This window comes from Cydia fagiglandana, chromosome 5 (assembly GCF_963556715.1).
Source record: "Cydia fagiglandana chromosome 5, ilCydFagi1.1, whole genome shotgun sequence".
Taxonomy (NCBI): domain Eukaryota; kingdom Metazoa; phylum Arthropoda; class Insecta; order Lepidoptera; family Tortricidae; genus Cydia; species Cydia fagiglandana.
This window is the reverse complement of record NC_085936.1, coordinates 16,885,700-16,903,912: the sequence shown is the minus strand read 5'-3', so window position 1 is coordinate 16,903,912 and position 18,213 is coordinate 16,885,700. Positions and strand designations below refer to the sequence as shown.

At 40.4% G+C, this 18,213-nt stretch overlaps 1 protein-coding gene and 1 long non-coding RNA gene across 3 annotated transcripts in view; one reads left to right on the top strand and one right to left on the bottom strand.

Moving 5' to 3' along the window:
• Positions 1 to 18,213, bottom strand: part of LOC134664604 (uncharacterized) — a 484,236-nt gene that overhangs the window by 392,369 nt on the left and 73,654 nt on the right. The window lies entirely within an intron of this gene.
• The window catches only part of LOC134664588 (forkhead box protein O), a 152,780-nt gene continuing 140,316 nt past the window's right edge, over positions 5,750 to 18,213 (top strand). For both annotated transcript variants that reach the window (XM_063521310.1, XM_063521309.1), the window contains exons 1-2: positions 5,750 to 6,907; positions 9,930 to 10,138. In XM_063521310.1, the coding sequence (XP_063377380.1) occupies positions 6,679 to 6,907; positions 9,930 to 10,138 (438 nt within the window). In that variant the 5' untranslated portion in view covers positions 5,750 to 6,678. The remainder of the gene's footprint in view (positions 6,908 to 9,929; positions 10,139 to 18,213) is intronic.

Genomic DNA, 18,213 nt, shown 5'->3' with positions numbered 1-18,213 from the left:
TGAGGCCCCGGCTCCCTCTGTATTTTGTGCAGGTAGTGTCCGAAACAGCCGTGTCCGGACACCACCTGCGTCACCCTAAAGGTCAGGGCCCCCCTGCCCCGATCCACCCACTCGTCCATTACCGGGAGAATAGCCCCTATGGTTCGGGTTCCATAGTGGCTATCCTCCAAGGCCTCCCGCCACCTCTCTCGCAGGCGCTCCGCGGCTCCCCGCATCACCCTCTCAACCTCCTCCGCGCCTGGGAGCTCCCCACGCCCCCTGGCTTCCGCCCTCAGCCGGTACCTGTCCGCCAGCACCCCCGCTTCCAGCTCCCAAGGCGGGGTGCCGGCAAGGAGGCATGCTGCTGCGTGAGAGGTGGTGCGGTAGGCCCTCACCATCCTCTGGGCCACCACCCTCTGTGGCCGACGGAGCAATGCCCTCGCGCGTCCCGTCAGTCGTCCGGCCCAAATTGGCGCTCCGTAGAGCGCCATGCTCCGGACGATCCCCGCATATAGCCGCCTACATGGGGCATTCGGCCCCCCCAGATTAGGCAGTAGGCGGCCCAGAGCCGAGGCAGCACCTATGAGACGAGGAGCCTGTCTCGCAAAGTGCTCCTCGAATGTCCATCTTCTGTCCAGGACAAGGCCCAAGTACTTGATGTGGGCCCTGACCTGGACAGCTTCGCCCCCCACCCTCACTGCAGTGCCTTCCGGCAGCTGCCCCCACGCCCTCGTTCGCCCGAGGACCATGGCCTCGGTCTTCGGCAGTGCGACCCTAAGCCCCAGGAGTCCTATGCGGTGCACCGTGAGCTCGGTCGCCACCGCTGCCCTCCTGAGCACCTCTTCCAGCTCCTTTCCCCGCACGGCCACCAGTGTATCGTCTGCATAACATATGGTGACCATGCGTGGAAGCTGCGACCCCCGGATCACCCAGTCGTAACCGAGGTTCCACAGGAGGGGACCCAGGACAGACCCCTGTGGGACCCCACACACCATGGCCCTCGCGCCCCGGACACCCCTCTGCTCATAGAGCACTACCCGCCCCGTAGCTATATCCTGGCCTGGATGGCCATTGTTCGCACACGCGCAGGTGACGTCCGCCGCCCAGTTTCTAGACTCATCCCCATTTACTCCGCGCATGAAGACGGTGTTAACACACGTGGGGGAGACTGTCGTAAATAGCTATTAGGGTTCATGCATGTGTTGAATTAGTCTTTACGTTTAGGTTGCTATTTTTACTTTTGTATATCATGTTTTACTTTGTGCTCACATATTATGTCAAATGAATTGCGTGGAATGTTTTATATCTAGTTATAAGTCTAGGATTCATGCTCCTTTCATACGTGCTTAATATTGTATCTATTTATAAGTCTAGGATTCGTGCTCCTTTCATACGTGCTTATAATTAACGAGATTGGCAGAAATAAATAAAACTCACTCTGCATATAATGCCCACTAGTTCAGAGATACAAATCGCCCGGCCATTCCTATATAAACCCGCGCCATTTGTAGCATATTCAGAGAACTCAGAGAGCTTAACTCTATCACTTGCCTGAACACTCTCCAGTAAATAAACTCAGATATATGTGTTTTTATTTCACACAACACATATTCCGGTAAATGGAGGTATAGCGGACTTCGAGACAGCACGACGGCCAGCGCGTTCCAGCGGCGAGTTTCTACGCTTCACCCAACGAACCCCTCATCACGAAAAGTTACAGTCTACACTCCACACTAATGTATGTATCTCTCTATCTAATCTAATACTTTTAAACGAGCAATTTTTGTTTATTTATATATACATATTATGTATATTTATTTACTTATATATATTTCGAGGATCTCGGAAACGGCTCTAGCGATTTCGATTAAATTTGCTATATGAGGGTTCGACATGTCGCCAATAGCGACTAAAAATTCAAGTGAGTGAAATCGTTGTCGTATAAACAATTTATATGGGGGTTTTCGGGGGCGATAATCGATCTAGCTACGTCTTATCTATGGGACAATGCGCATTTTTGAATTTTTATATGTTTACCGATCAAAACTCGGTCTTCTAGATATTACTTATTATGAATATGAGCTTAGTTCATCTCACCCGCTTACCTACATGTACAGCTAATTGTAGATTGGGTCATTGCGCTAGTTTCCGTCCATGCTATAATTTTCCTTTTCCACTTGACGGAATAGCAAGAATACCTAAGTATATTTCATTTTTAATTTGCTACTTGCGTAATATCATTTTTACGAGCAGGTATGTAGATAGATATATTGCTTAGACATTAACGATTGCAAGAAGTCCAAATTCGTGCAGCAATGTAGGTTTATATTCAAATTTCGTGAAGTGGACTAAAACTAGTGCAATGACCCTACCATAAGAACCCGCAGCTGCAGCCGGTAAGTCTCCACGGACGTCTGCTGCTATTTAATTGCGTCCACTCCCCTGATCCCTATTTTCGTTGTCCACTATTTATTATCGTGGGTTTAGTTCGCGTTACCTAACAATTAAAGGGCTATGTTTAGGGTTCCGTACTTCAAATATAAAAACGGTCACTTTTTTTTCGAATGAGTTGGAGCAAAAATATATACAGTAGAACCCGCTTAAGACGATTCTGAGGGGACCTAGCAAAAAAAGCGTCTTAAACGGGAAATCGTATTAAACGTGAAAAAAAACTAGTACTATTTCATGTCAAACACCGTAGCGGTGATAATGAGCGAATGATATCTAGGTAAGTGTAGGTAGATATAAGTTCACACGCGGTTATTAATATAGGAACACTAACGATAGGCTGAACTAGAAAGTCGTGTAGTAAGTAATTGCAAATAAAAATCTGGAAGCGATAGCTGGCACTCCGTGGTCCATAACCGTCAAGCAGATGGCATAGCATTCTCTGATAATGACCCGACAAAAGATATTAGTAAAACAAAAAACCTAAGGTAGGTAATACACATAAAAAAATGTTGGCTAACGGCGTATTGCATAACAATACGGCCGTACGACGGTTATGTCAATAAAACAAACGTGCAGATGGTGCGTAACGGGAATTTTAGATGGCGTATTAAGCGGGATGCGAGTTGTATTAACCGTGAAAAAATGTATGAAAACAGGCCTAAAGATGCAGGGACCGGCGTAAAATGGCGTATTATGCGGGAAATCGTATTAAACGTGATCGTATTAAGCGGGTTCTACTGTAGATCGAATGACTTGGAATTTGGCTAACATAATACAAAAAGGCGGATGTATGTGTAGCGAAAATAAATGTAATAGTAAGATTTCTGGTAGATTTAAACATTAAAAGGAATATCAATGGTAGGGGAGCCCAAAAGGGGATTTTTGTAGTTACTTCAACGTGTCAGATTAAGATATGAGTGATATCTTATTACCTACAAAGATTTATTACCCGTGGAATCTACCTTAACCACAAAAGCCTTTTATGTTGGTCCGTTGGTTGGTGAGGTAGGTATGCTAATTGTGCCAATACTTAATGTGACAATTATATGTACGCATTTTCTTAATCTGACGGTTACAATTTGGAAATACATTATCCGTCATAATCCAGTAACTTTGTCGAATTTTGTAACCTGGCTCTTTTGCGTCAAATCCGGTAGTTCTGATTTTTTGCAGGCTTGTTTATGATGTTGGCCCAATGAATAATCCAAGTTTGTGACCTCGAGCGCCGAACGCAACTTAGTCAAAAATCGAATAAACCGCAATTATTATAGCTAAGAACTGACGTAAAATTTATCAAATTTTGAAAGGCTTTATCTCGGAAAATATGAGATGTACAGAGACAATTCTAGTGTCTTATTGTAGCAAATTTAGTCTACTTTAAAAACGCCCTAGGAAGTTACTATCAAAAACTAGTAGTTTAGGGTTATAATCGCCCAAATCTAAAAAAAATGCGGTTTATTCGATTTTTGACAAAGTTGCGTTCGGCGCTCGAGGTCACAAACTTGGATTATTCATTGGACCAACATCATAAACAAGCCTGCAAAAAATCAGAACTACCGGATTTGACGCAAACGCAAAATGTATAATTTTACTGTATTATCAGATCGGACCAACATAGTAGGCTTAAAAGTGGCCATGGTAGACTTCACGGGTAGTCAGATATCACTCATATCTTACTCTGACGCGCTCGAGTAACTACAAAAATCCCCTCTTTGGCTCTGTGTCGCCAAAAAATGTCACCCAGTATTCTAAGAACAAATTAATTAGTTTCTATGAAAATATTTTAATTTGTGTTATTTTAAGTAGCCTAGAATACATACTACTATTTAACTACTATTTTTCGGTTCATCCAGTATTATCGTAGCTCGTACCACTCGTATCACAGGTTAGTGATGTCTAAATGAGTTCAATTCGAAGTTCGAATTAGCCTCCTGTGTTGCTATGATCTATGATACTATAATAATATGTAAAGATACTTATTCTTATATCATGTCTAATTCCTTCCTTCTTCCTTTTCCTTCCTATTTAATATAGAATATTATTATATTTCTGAGCTAGGATTTTACAAAGGCGTCGCCCACGCTTCGTCACTGAGATTGAAAATTAAGATTTAAGTATACAAAATTTAAATACTAAACGTGGTAATTTATAAAAGTATTTTGGCGTAATGTGATAATATAGTTATACATGCAAGATTTGTCAAAATATTACTTATACCGGGTGTGGCCTGTAATATGAGCAAAAAATTAAACCGTAGGCTGTACTCCCCATATTGACCAACTAGTTCAGCGACTTTTAAAAATTACTTGTGGTTTGATTCTAAGACGCAATGTATTGCGAATTTTGTTATGTTTAAGGCGTGACAAGCAACGTCAATCACAATGATAATGGCGTAGCGATGGCGTCCATTGAAGATAATATTTATTTTGTATGAATAATAGGGAGTCTAAATAAGTACTTCATAATTTTTGAAAGTTGTTGAACAAAAGTGTCACCGTTTGAGGAGTACAATCAATGTTTTAATTATTTGCTTATGTTACAGGCCACACCCAGTATAAAGTAAAATAAATTAGCAAACTATTAATCAATAATGCGCAGTTAAACAGAGAAATACATAATTATTCTATAAGCGGTACACCAGTTTTTATAAGGTACAACTTTGCAATATATTTTGGTGAATCCCCAATACAGCCCACTCTTAAAATACCTATTTGTTTTTTTAATGCGTAGCATTGAACTGCACTGTTACTAAGCGCTTTGATTCTAACTGCTACGACTCGTGGCGTAGGCGTCTACGAAGTTTAGGAATATTTTCTAATTTGAAAAAAAGCCCTTATTTAGTATTTGTACAAAAGGCGTGTTACAGTAAGTAAGTAAATGGAAACTATATATTTCTTTATAAGTGTGTTGAATATTGTGTAAAGATACGTAGATATAATAATTAATACCTATACAGACCACGCATAAACAACCATTCATTACAATAATTATATAAAGTTTCGTTACATTCAATTTCGTGCATGTGTTATGTATGTACAGTCAACGGTAAAAATATGGGTGTAGACAACTTACTCAAAAATATGTCCCATAGTTCTTAATTCACTGACATAAGAGTTATAGGACATATTTTTGAAATGATTTGTACACCCATATTTTTACCATTGACTGTACTTATATTACGTGGACTTCCTCAATCAGGCATTTACACGAATTGCATATGCCCTTTAAAACATGCCGTAAACTTGACTGCGGAAATGCTGCCGACTTGCAACTCTCGTAATGTGATAGCTCGCATTTTAAAAAGTTTGTAAACAAAGTATGACGTCGGCGCTCGCATGCCGCGCCGCCTGCACTGTACTCCGATAACTGTGGAAAGAATTCGGACTATAAATTAATGAGCGAAGGCGAGCCGAGTGGCGGCGAGCGCGGCCGAGCGCGGTCATACGACGCCACTTCAAGATCCCCCGTCCCGCGTCGCGAGCGGAATTCGCACGAGCGCCGCGCCTCCGCGCCCGGCTCCGCGCTCCGCCGAGCGCCGTCAGCCGTCAGACGGTTCAGTGTACGTGCGACCGCTCGCGGCCGAGGACGACCGCCGCGCCACGCGCTATACTCTGCTTATTACGCAGTAGCGACCATCGCCGACCGCGTGGACACTTCCGAACAACTTTTGATGCGAGTTTATGGAAACCCACAACTGTGCAAAGTGCTAATCGAACCCTCAGTGAACTCTTGACAGTGCGAAAAAGTTATAAAGTGCTCGAACTCGGAAGGACGCCTGAATTTGCGCAGTGGCCAAATATTGGGACCGGTGACGATCGTAGGCGACACGAAACGCGGTGTTACGGGCCACGTTACAAGGTTATCGCGCCTCTAGCCCGCCAGTGATGAATTGGAAAATCGGCGTATAGCTCACGTGGTTCGCGCCCCGCCCCCGCCGCGCTCCGCGCTTATATTTAGCGAAAATCACCTCTCGGGAACGGCCCGACGGCCGACGCTCTGCGTACGGCGCTGTTTATGAACGTTACCGAGATACCACATGTTATTGGCTTCGAATAACAGAGCCGATAACGAGAAGACAGATAACCTCCCGGTGGAGCTCGGGTCCGACGACGTTCTGGAAATAGAAAAAAAAATCAGAAACGAGAGCGCACTGTGATGCTAACGGCCAAAGTCGGCACGCACCGCTGAGCGTGCGGATCGTCACAGCTACCGAAAAATTCCACTGAGCCGCTGTGTAGAGAGGCGGAGATGTCTCTGCAGGCGGGCGGGAGCTACACCAACCTGTGGTCGTCGCAGACGGCGTTGCAGGAGCTGGAGGGGGGCATGGCAGAGCTAGAGCCGCTGGGGGAGCTGGCCGAGGTGGGCTTCGAGCCCCAGCCGCGCGCGCGCTCCAACACGTGGCCGCTGCCGCGTCCCGACAACTTCGTCGACCCCGAGGACGCCGGCTCCAAGAAGAACTCCAACACTAATCTTTCCGGTAAAATTCCCGCCCTCAAACCTCACTAATTAGGTCGGCCACGCACGTTTGCATGGCTCCAATAACAAAACAAACATGCAACGAGTCATATTATTAGCAGCTTAATAGGTACAATGTAAGCGTAGCGTAACTGATAAAAGAAATATTAAAATGATCACAACACAACATGTTTACAAGTTGGCCGTGCTCTGACAGTCATGATAAAAGTGTTTGGTCGCAAAAAGTTTATCGAAGAGAACTACGTGGCACAGAGTCAGTTGCTGACTTGACAATATCACTGTAGGTGTAGGCATAGGAATAATACAGGGATACTAAGCAAAAAGTAGTTGTTTACCTAATCAATGCAATTTGCGTTTTCGCTGGCGCCACTTGAAGAAATAATAAGCAAAAAGCAAACTTATTCAGAACCATCCCCTTAATCTCAAATCACTTCGCTTTACTTGGAAGAGTTTTGTTGAATTCTGATCAATTAACTCCTAGTTGCAATTGCTCTAGAAAATTGCGAGGAATCCACGGGTAGCTGCGAGACGCGTAATAACGTTTTCTAATAAAGCGATCGAGAAGTCCGTAGGCCTCCTGTGGATTTCCTGATAAGGGACCTGGGGTTACGTTGAGCCAATCAACGATACTTTCTCCTAACTAGAGTCAATTTACTTTTTCTAAACGTGGACGCACACAGTATAATACATACTACTTTATAGCTGATACAGCTTTCCTGTCTCTAAAAATATAACCGCAAATGTGCATCGTATGCTCATTCCTTTTCTATAACATTGCAAATTTAAACAAACACATGTTATTGTTCAAGTTTTTCTAGTATCGCCTTGCCTATTCTTTTGCAATCTTTTTGGATTCCTTTATCTTTTTTTTAATATTGCCACAATATCATTGGAATCGGACTATCGAGCTCGACATCTGTGAATAATATCTCCTTTCCTAAAAATTTTATAAATCCAACAAAACCAATATTTGTGTTGGGATCTTTATCAACATCTAGTAGGGTAACTGGGTGAAAAAAGTTTGAGAAGCTAGAAAAAAATAATTCGTGAATTATATATACATGTAAACTTAGCAGCAGACCTGAAAGACAACTTCAGCAACTTAATTAGGTACAAACCCTGCATTAGCGCACATATAAAAAGTTATTACCGGCTAAGCAAACTATTTAGCAGGAAGATTGATCATCAAAGTTCGCTTATATTTAGTTGCGACATCCAGGCCAATATATAAAAAAACAAATTATTTTCATTCAATAGCGTAAATCTTCACAAGGTAGCCTTAAATCTTTATAAAATCCACCTTATTCAAACATTCAGTACAAATTCAGTCAGTAGCGTATTATCAACATTCTATAGATAAGTACCAACTGTTTTGTGATTGAGGCTCTCGTCCACGTGTATCATATCAATTCATCATCACTGCCACTGTTTATCTCTACTGATACGTCGAAAGTTTATCTAAGGGATACTTTTAAAGAGCATAAGGTCATTGCCTTTTTCGAATTATTGATCTACCATAATTGGCTTGACGTCCCATGCTTTTACTTAACTGTACCACAAAGTAGCGGTGGATAAATCTTTGATTCCATGCCAACTTTCGCATCAAAGGTACGACCATCTGATATAGATCGTAGAAGGAAAGCAAATGTACTACATATTTGTAAAAGAAGTCTATACATTATTTTGGTTCTTGTTGGAATCTTATTGGAATATTTTTAAGAATGCGCAGATTCGCACTTAAAGGGGCCCACTAATTACCAGTTCGCCAGACAATATCAGCCTGTCAGTTAGACGGCTGATATCGTCCGGCGAACAGGTATTTCTTTTATTTTTTTCAAATTAAATAATGCATATTTGCCATCCAACCATCAACCAACCAACCAATCGACCATCGGTAACCAACTTTAAAATTTAACAACAAAAATAAAAATTAAATTCTATATTTTATATCAATTACAAAGATCTAATCTACTAATTCATCTGTGACAGAGAGTGATCACGCAAAGATGACTTTTTACATACAACAGAAGTTAAAACTAGAAGGTGTATAAATTTACATGCATTATACTTTATTGTACATACCATAATAAGCAAATCAGTTACAGTTACAGAAATTACGAAGAAATAAAGTATACAACATAAAGAACAATCGTAATTTGTGTTTTTCTATGGCGCAGTAGTCGATCTAAAAAAGATATCGAAAAAAAGGGAAGAAAAATAAGAAATAAATAAATGGGATAGATTGATACATCCTATTAATTGTTTGTCGTATGGACGCCCACGCATGTGAACGTCTTTAGTCCACTATTCCTATATAAGAAGAAGTGTGTCGATAAATACGTATTTTATAGGAATAGTGGACTAAATATATTCTATCATAGAAAATACATAAGCGTTAGTCCACAACATCGTTATCAGATAAGAGAATATATGAGGCCGATTAGTCAAAACGTGGCTTACAAGGAAAAATACTGCAATCAATTTCGACTTAGCTGCACTTACGAGAATATTAGAGGCAAAGCGTCTTGTGCAATACATCCTAACATGACCAACTATTTTCAGTTTCACATATTTGGATATACTCGTAACTAACAACATTTACATATATTTAGACATACATTTAAAAAAAAAAAATCCTGAAGAAAAAGATGTAACAACAATATTCTTTTTAATTATTTGATTTGTGGACACTTAATGTTACCTAAGCCTATTGCATGATACCTCACTTGAGTATTAATTGTCAGAATATACAAGATAGAAGCTTTTTTATTGCAATCCTTCACAAATCAGAAGGTCAAAATAATTCGCAATAACCTAAGCAGAATTAGCAGCCTATTCAATAGGTACTCTAGCCATCCTCTAAGAAAGATTTCTTAGAGGATGATGGCATAGATATGCCGGTCCCATTCTTCGAATCCCTTTATTGGAGTAATTCTTCCTTTACCTTCTTTATGCTCGACTTATCTCTGTTTCTGGAATCTTTTTTCTCTACTGTGTTCTAAATGTCTGTTGTTTCTCCATAGGTGCCCCTCCCCTTCCCACAGCAGTGGGCAAGAAGAACTCGTCCCGACGCAATGCCTGGGGCAACCTCTCTTACGCTGATCTCATCACCCAGGCCATCACCTCGGCGCAGGACAACCGACTCACGTTGTCGCAGATCTACGAGTGGATGGTCCAGAACGTGCCATATTTTAAGGATAAGGGCGATAGCAATTCCTCAGCTGGATGGAAGGTAAGATACATTTGTACAGTTCAGGGGCCGTTGTTGAGATGAAAATCGTTTATCGATGAATTGAAAAGTAACAGTAAATATTTTTGATACACACTTTTATTGACGACTGTACTTTCTCTCCTTTGACTGTCGAGCAAATCTCGAGATCTTTGTAATAAGCCTAAACTCGATGTGTTTATGTTTTTCCATTGAAGAGATCCTTTTGCTATATTCCGACTGCATATTAGCATATTATTGCATTGTGATTGGATATACGGAAGTAAAAATGATCCTTCCGGCCGATTTCGACCATGGCGACCACTTCGACTCCTAGTTCGCTCGGCGCTCGTGCGCCCGAACATGGCTGACATAGCCGATCTTGGAGATGAATCTCCGCGCACATTGAGGGCTCGTGAGAACGCCAGCCACATAGTGGTAGTGAATGGAAGTAAAAATAACCAAATTTCAGCTCAACCAGACACCGGAAAGTGGTTCAAATTTAAGTTACAAGATTTGTAATACGCATTCTTATAAAGAATATACGCAGTGAAGTTAAATAAAAGTGTGTAAAAATGTATCGGGATGATGGATGCAAACGAAAAGATTTGTTTAAATAATTTGCATACATTATATACTCGTAAGTTTCGAAAGACGTTTTCTATAAACGATTGCCTTGGCTAGATCCCCGAGTTAGTTAATGTGAATTGGCTGATGGTTCTTATTAAGGAGTAACGATCCTTAGCAATGACAATGAGGGAACAGTTAAGGAGCCGTTCTTACACAATACGTGCAAGCTACGGCCAATTATATTTTCTAACCAATCTAACCTGTACTTATACAAGAGCTAATTGTTTCTTTAGACAGTAGTTGAGAAGACTCATATTCCTGAGTATATCAACCTTTGGGAATTTATTAGCTTATATGATTCATTTGTTTGCACTAAATGCTTAAATTACCTACAATTTTAGTTCTGTATATCTGGCCAGTTATAAAATGTATTTGTCAGTTGATTAACATATCTTAGTCGCTTGCCTACTAAGCCACTAAACTTTGGTTGATCCGTAGAAGGTATTAAACATTTTATCTGGTCTACTACCCACACGGTCAAAAGTCTTGTTGTTTTGCCGAATTATCACTTTTTCATAATCTATTTCGAGTAGGTATTTAACACAGAGTTCTCTACAAGTTTTCCTAGCCATATGACTACTTGTATTGATAAGGCATTATCGTTATGTCCTTATCGCTGTTGCGTTTGACCTTTTAATAAGCCGATAAAGTTATAGCTCAGGACGTATCCTTTTGATTTGCACTTATGACATCAATTTAAAATTAATCATTTTATAATAGACAGTATTTTCTTTCTGATTGCGTGTTTGCGTGCGAGTACGATGTGGTGGGGAGTGCAGGGGGGATGGCAAGGGATTAAGAACGTACATATGTATATGAACTTGGCACTACTTATTTAAAACATTAGAATATAAGTCGGACAGTGGACATATTTTGCCTAATCCCTACTAATACTATAAATTAGAAAGTAACTCAGTCTGAGTGTACAGTCAGCTACAGAAATAACCGACCCCCCTGCATAGAAATTTATTTGCATGGGGTCAACTATCTCTGCAGCAGACTGTTCGTCCGTCTGTCTTTTCACGCTTGCACCACTTAATCGATTTGGTATTACAGTTAATTTGAGTCCCGGCGAAAGACTTAGGATAGATTTTATAACTGAAGTCTTCATTCTACACAGATGAACTCGTGGGCAGAAAACTTAGTATATAATATTAGCCAAAAATCATCATTGATGATGACAATGATGACGACAACTTTAAAGTTGTGCAAAACACCATTAAATTAAATCAAATGATCTATCTGCTGTAGGATGTATAAAAAGTTGAAAACCCCTAAATCGGAAACACGTGTCAGCTACTGCGCCTCAAAACAACTTGTCAAACATTCCACAACGTAGATACTAAAAGCTACTGGCCATAAATATTACAAATATTACACCTAGCTATTCATTCTAAGAAGCGCCATGCGTCTGTGGTGTTATTACTACCACATACATTAGTAAATTTTCTCACTCGACCAACATAAGTGCGCTTTCAGACGCATACTTTTATCATTGATGTCGATATTGGAGTTACACTGGCTCACCTAGACGTACCATTCGCCGGTAGTCGAGAATACGCAGTCTGGTCAAACTGCGCAGTGTCACCTAGAGCTATCTATAAATCGACCGATATAAAAAGATAAAAAAGGATGCCTTCTCCAAAACGGTGTCCATTGCGTTACGCAATGGCGTCGCGTCAAACGAGTAGTACTGAAGCAGCGATGGAATGTGTGCATACGTATAAAGAGAATTGGTTGTTGATAAACAGTGATCACATAATGCGACACGCCCTCGTATTGTAGAATCAGACTGATGATTTGGAATTTAAAATAGTCGGTTACTTAATAAATCTTGTATAGTATGTATACTAATTTTAAAATATTTGATGTTATAAAACGACCATTCTCAGTAAACGTCAGCGTTTGCGTCTATTCCTTATTCAGCAAGTTTTTCATACATTGCGATAATGCGAAATTGTTTTCGGAAATGGTTAAAGATGTGCATATAATCAATAGAATAGCAGCCATTGTAAAACTAATATTATCAATGCAATAGAGACCCAAGAGTTTATGTCACAATGGGTGTGTTGATTATAATTTATACACTTTAATGAATAAATCTATCTATTACTTTAATTGGTAATCTAATAAGATGTAATATTTATTCAATTAAGAGCATATTAACAAAAAAAAAAATTAAGAGCATAGAACAATCATACGCAGACGGGTTGGGTTTTTGGTGTAGCTGGCTTAAATTTATTACGACGGCCATTTTATATATCTAAGGTAACAATATGTTTAGAAACATGGAGCGCCTTATAAGCGCAAAAAAATCATATACTTAGGTACCTACCTGTCCCAACGTTCCATCGTTAGAAATTGCTGTAGGTAATCGTTTTATAATTTATGAAAAAGACTGACAAAAAGTTGCATATCATCAGATTCTGACATTAACAATATTCCTCTGACACCAGTAAAAAAAACTCGAATGAATATTTACGTGATTTTTTAGGGTTCCGTACCCAAAGGGTAAAACGGGACCCTATTACTAAGACTTCGCTGTCCGTCCGTCCGTCCGTCCGTCCGACCGTCTGTCACCAGGCTGTATCTCACGAACCGTGATAGCTAGACAGTTGAAATTTTCACAGATGATGTATTTCTGTTGCCGCTATAACAACAAATACTAAAAACAGAATAAAATAAAGATTTAAATGGGGCTCCCATACAACAAACGTGATTTTTGACCAAAGTTAAGCAACGTCGGGAGTGGTCAGTACTTGGATGGGTGACCGTTTTTTTTTCGGTTTTTTTTTTTGCATTATGGTACGGAACCCTTCGTGCGCGAGTCCGACTCGCACTTGCCCGGTTTTTTTAATCTTTATGGGTGTCATGAATTTCATGAACAACCTCCGTTAACCCAAAATCACCACACAAAAAGGCCTTTGGGAACATGAGCCATTGCGTTAAGTTTAATCGTAATAAAAAATTGTAGACATAAATAATCAGAAAGAGTTAGATCACGCATTGAAATAAGGAGTGACGGCTTACAGTTTTCTCTATTCCAAAAGCTTTCAGTTTGTCCCACATATTTAACTAGGTAATTCACAAAAATTCCTTATTGATTGAATAATAACTACAATAAGTATCCATTGCGTCAATAGCATGTTTTACAATCATAAAATGCATAATAACAATTGCCGCGTCTAGACTAAGAAGTTAAGCACTAAAAAAAATGACGTAATACCTTGAACTATTCTCGGATTGGTGAATAATAGTTTTGTAAACGTGTAAGTGTGAAAAGTACTGTACGGGAAGGCATGCTTCAAAGTCTTCAAACCTGGAGGTCGTGGGTTCAAACCCCGCCTCGTAGCAATACCTACGACTTTCTTGGAACTTGAGTATGAAATGTCATTTATTTTGATATTTATGTAAGATAAGGTGGGGATGGTGGGATAAGACTATCACCGGGGTAAGACTGTCACTTGTATGGAATTCTCATACTGTTAGTGTTACTCCACCTTACCTTATAGGCCTGCGTAAACCGGCGGAGCACAACGCAGATCACTTTAAAATTATCAATGTATCTTTCCTATTTCAATTACCCTCAGGTATAAATTTAAATGCTTTGAGACCGACCTCGGAGCATTACGGAGGATTGTTACTCCGCGGCATCGAGGAGCACGCTAAAGGATACCGCGGCGGTAGCGCCGGCGTGCCGCGGCATCCCCCGGCATGCGACGAGGCCCCCCGATTGCGCCGGAATAGCGCCGGGACGACAGAGGAGAATTCGTGCACACTAGTCACTAATCCCTTTGTGATAGAGTACACGTGGCGGCATGCCGCGGCATCCCCCGGCCTGCGCCGAAGTGCGCCCTGGTGCGCCGGCCGCCAGCGCTCGGACTGGCGGGCGCTCGCGGGTGTGCGCTGCGCGGCGTAAATCCGGTGATCTGCGCTGCGCTCCGCCGGTTTGCGCTGGCCTTTACTCCACCTTACCTTATCAGTTGCTTCTCAGTGAAGACATAAACACATTATGAGGAATAATATGGCCCTATGCTCTTTTTGGGTTCTACGGTCAAATATAAGCGCTTTCAATAAAACCAGAGCGTGGGCCGATTCTTTAAATTTGGCTAATAGGATCGGCACCGGCCTCTTTCAGAATGCAACCAGGAAACTGCTAAAATAAGAAGGCATCTTACCTGTGTTCCACGAATTCTGGATCATAGTGCCATTACCTTCTTAGGTCTCGCATGGAATACATTTTCATCGAAACCTACTATATACTACCTACGTACTTTAAACGGACCTTAATAACATTAATTTTAACTAGTGTAAAGAAATGGGACCAACTTAGAGGAACTATATCTACCTACTGAAAAATATAAAAAATATCAAAATCTGATAAATCTGTAAGAACATAATGCGTGGTACGTTTTCAGCGCGTGGATAAGCCCCCATTGTATCTACTAATTTCCCAAAGATTTCCTTAACCCAAAATACAAAAAGTGCTTATCACAAGAAGATTCGCGCAGGGTCAATATTCCAATCGCACACCAAACACAGGCAAGTCAAACGCTCGGGCTCTCCAGTATAAGTCAACTTTCCGATTATAGCATTAATCATACAGATCTACGGATACAGTTACACTAGTGAGCTCAAGCGCTCGAGTCGCTCAACGAACACAGCGATGGGAATACACGAGCACCGTGACCTTCAAAGGCCTACCCGTGTCAGCGATTAATGTTTACGCATACAATGCCCATTTAAACGGAAATTTCACGCTATTATCAACCTTAATACCTCATAATACAGACTACGCTGAACTAGCTACAGTCATTGTGAGTTCACTTAATTAGCAACGTTGGAATCGTCTGTTTCTTTCGTCTGCAAAAACGTGGTATTAGTGCGAGAGAGATACAGAATCACGTGGGAGCTTGTAGTCTTACTGGATTACGATATGCGGAAGTCAATTGAGTATTTAAATGCAGTTTAAGATTTTATAATCGGAGCGGTTTCGAGTTTGCATAAAATAGTACTTAATTTAATAGCTATAAATAGAAGGATCTAGATGATCTGATTATTGTTTGGAAATGGTTTTCCTTCACTTTTATTCTCGGCGAATGGTTTCGTAAGGTGTTTGACGTACCTAACTGAAAATTGTGACATAGGTCTCAGATACCTAAATAAATAATATCTTTTTTTTTTCGCATAATACACAGGACAAAGTTATACATGAAGACTCCTCTAAAACGGTAGGTAGTTATGAATTTAGAATCCACAAACCACCTTGTAAGTAATTAACCATATACCTGCCTACCAACAGGCTCGCGGTACTTTAGTTTTCGCATGGTTTGAAATAAATATAGACTTAGTAAAAGCTGAACACTATTCGAATAACATATGGGCTAGCATAAATCCTGAAATCATCCTACTTTGCAAGAAATTTGACACTAGCAAAACCACCATTCAAGAAAATTCTAGGTGTCACTAGAACGTCTGCTCTGCACATACCGCGGCTTCGCAACATCGCGATTTCAAAGTCGAATTTCTGGCCAGTGAAATCCTTACAGCCATATCGATGTCGCTTGAATGAATAGTAAATGCTACCGTTAGCTGGCCGATTCCAAACGCCGAACGCTCAGACCAGTGTTAATGTAACCACGAGATCTTTACCTTTTTATATGAGTGGTTGGAGAGTATTATACTAGTTCATGGGAACGAATATCTCGGCGAGTGGTTGTAATGACACCCTGGACCGTTAGTACGCTCTCCGCAGATCCTTGTGCCTATACACGTGTGGGAATTTGAATCTTGAAAGCGTAATGTGTTTTACCTATGATATGTTCCTCGGTCAAGTAGATACCTACTCAATATGAAGGTACATTCAATCTTCAAAGATGCTTAAACATGATCAATTGATCATTACTTTTTTGTCTGTATAATATATCTTGATGGCGGCATTATTTAGCGTACAACATCATGATCATTAACTTAAGAGATATTCTCTTGTTGGTGGAGTATCTTTCAGCTTACCCTATCTTGCGCCAGCTCTTTGACTTATTGATACGACACGTCCTTTCACTTGTTGTACTTAAAAAGCTGCGTCTGGGTTTTCCTCTACCCCGCTTGCATCCTATGTGTCCTTGTGTTCAATCATTTGTCCGCGTCTATTTGCAATAGTGTTCAGGATCGCTCTCCGGCCTTTCATTCACTCTTCTCAGCATCTCCTCATGCATTATCCTGTCTCTCAAAACTAATGCCTTCTTTACGCCTCCAGCACCACGTTTCAAATGCTTCCATTATCTTTCTATAGTTCGTTTTATTTAGCATTAGAAATTAGCTAAACAATCTTGATGTGTCTTTTAATTGAAAAACACATTTTAAAAATAAGTTACGGCAAATATGTAACAATTATGAATCCAATACGATCATTTATATTCTTCTGCTTTCATAAGTAATAATTTTTGAATTTTAAAAAGCGTTTTTCAATTAAAAGACATTTGTCAAGATCGCTTACCTTCTTGCAAGTTCTTTCTAATGCTAAAAAAATTAACTATATCTCTTAGGTTCATTTAGCGTACAACCAGCTCAAACTTTGCTTTATAAAGTGTTTATGAATACTGCTGGAGCGCCACATGCTCTTTTAATCGTCAAATACTTAGCCGCACCCTTCAGCATTTCATACTCAATCAATTCAACTCAATCTCAACCTATGTCATCATTTATAAATTACTTGGGGATTGGTCGTAAACGCAGGTTTTCCCAAAGTAACTACATAACGATCCAGCATGTCGATGGTCTTCCCAATACCTACGTACGTGGTTGTCACTCAAGAATCATCCATCCCATCCCAGGTGCATCTGGTTTACGAGTATGCACAATATGTCACGCCTACTGCAACTTGATTCTGGCAACACCCATGACATGACACTATTGTGCCGAAATTAACAATGAAAACTGAATTAATCGCCCAAGAACGAATGCCGTATGCTATCGCGAGCTGTGCAAATACATTTGTTATCGCAACAAGATGGCGCGCGTTAAATCAATGTAACCTCAATAATTACTTATTAAGAAAGGTCTCCGCTGGAATTTTCCAACAATTATAATACGGAGGGACCCTTTGTGATATTGTTTATTCGAATTTGAATTGAAACAATAATGCCCAATAAGAAATAAAGACTTACAGGTGTTTTAAGTGAGGCTATCCCAGACGCAACGATAAACAAATACTTGTCGGCAAAGGAATATGCTAGATCGCGTAAACTAAATTGGCAATCATAAAAATCCAATCGTAACTATTTTAAAGTTAAAAAGGCAAATTGATAATTAACATATTTATATTCGTTTGGCGTTTGTCGATGTACGAATGTCATTAGCTAACCCCCTGTTATAGGCTTGTTCCCTTACTTAAAATACCATACAAGCAAAACTCACTAGAAAGCACATCTTGATCAATTCAGACCACCGCTTCTTAATTCCAGATTTAA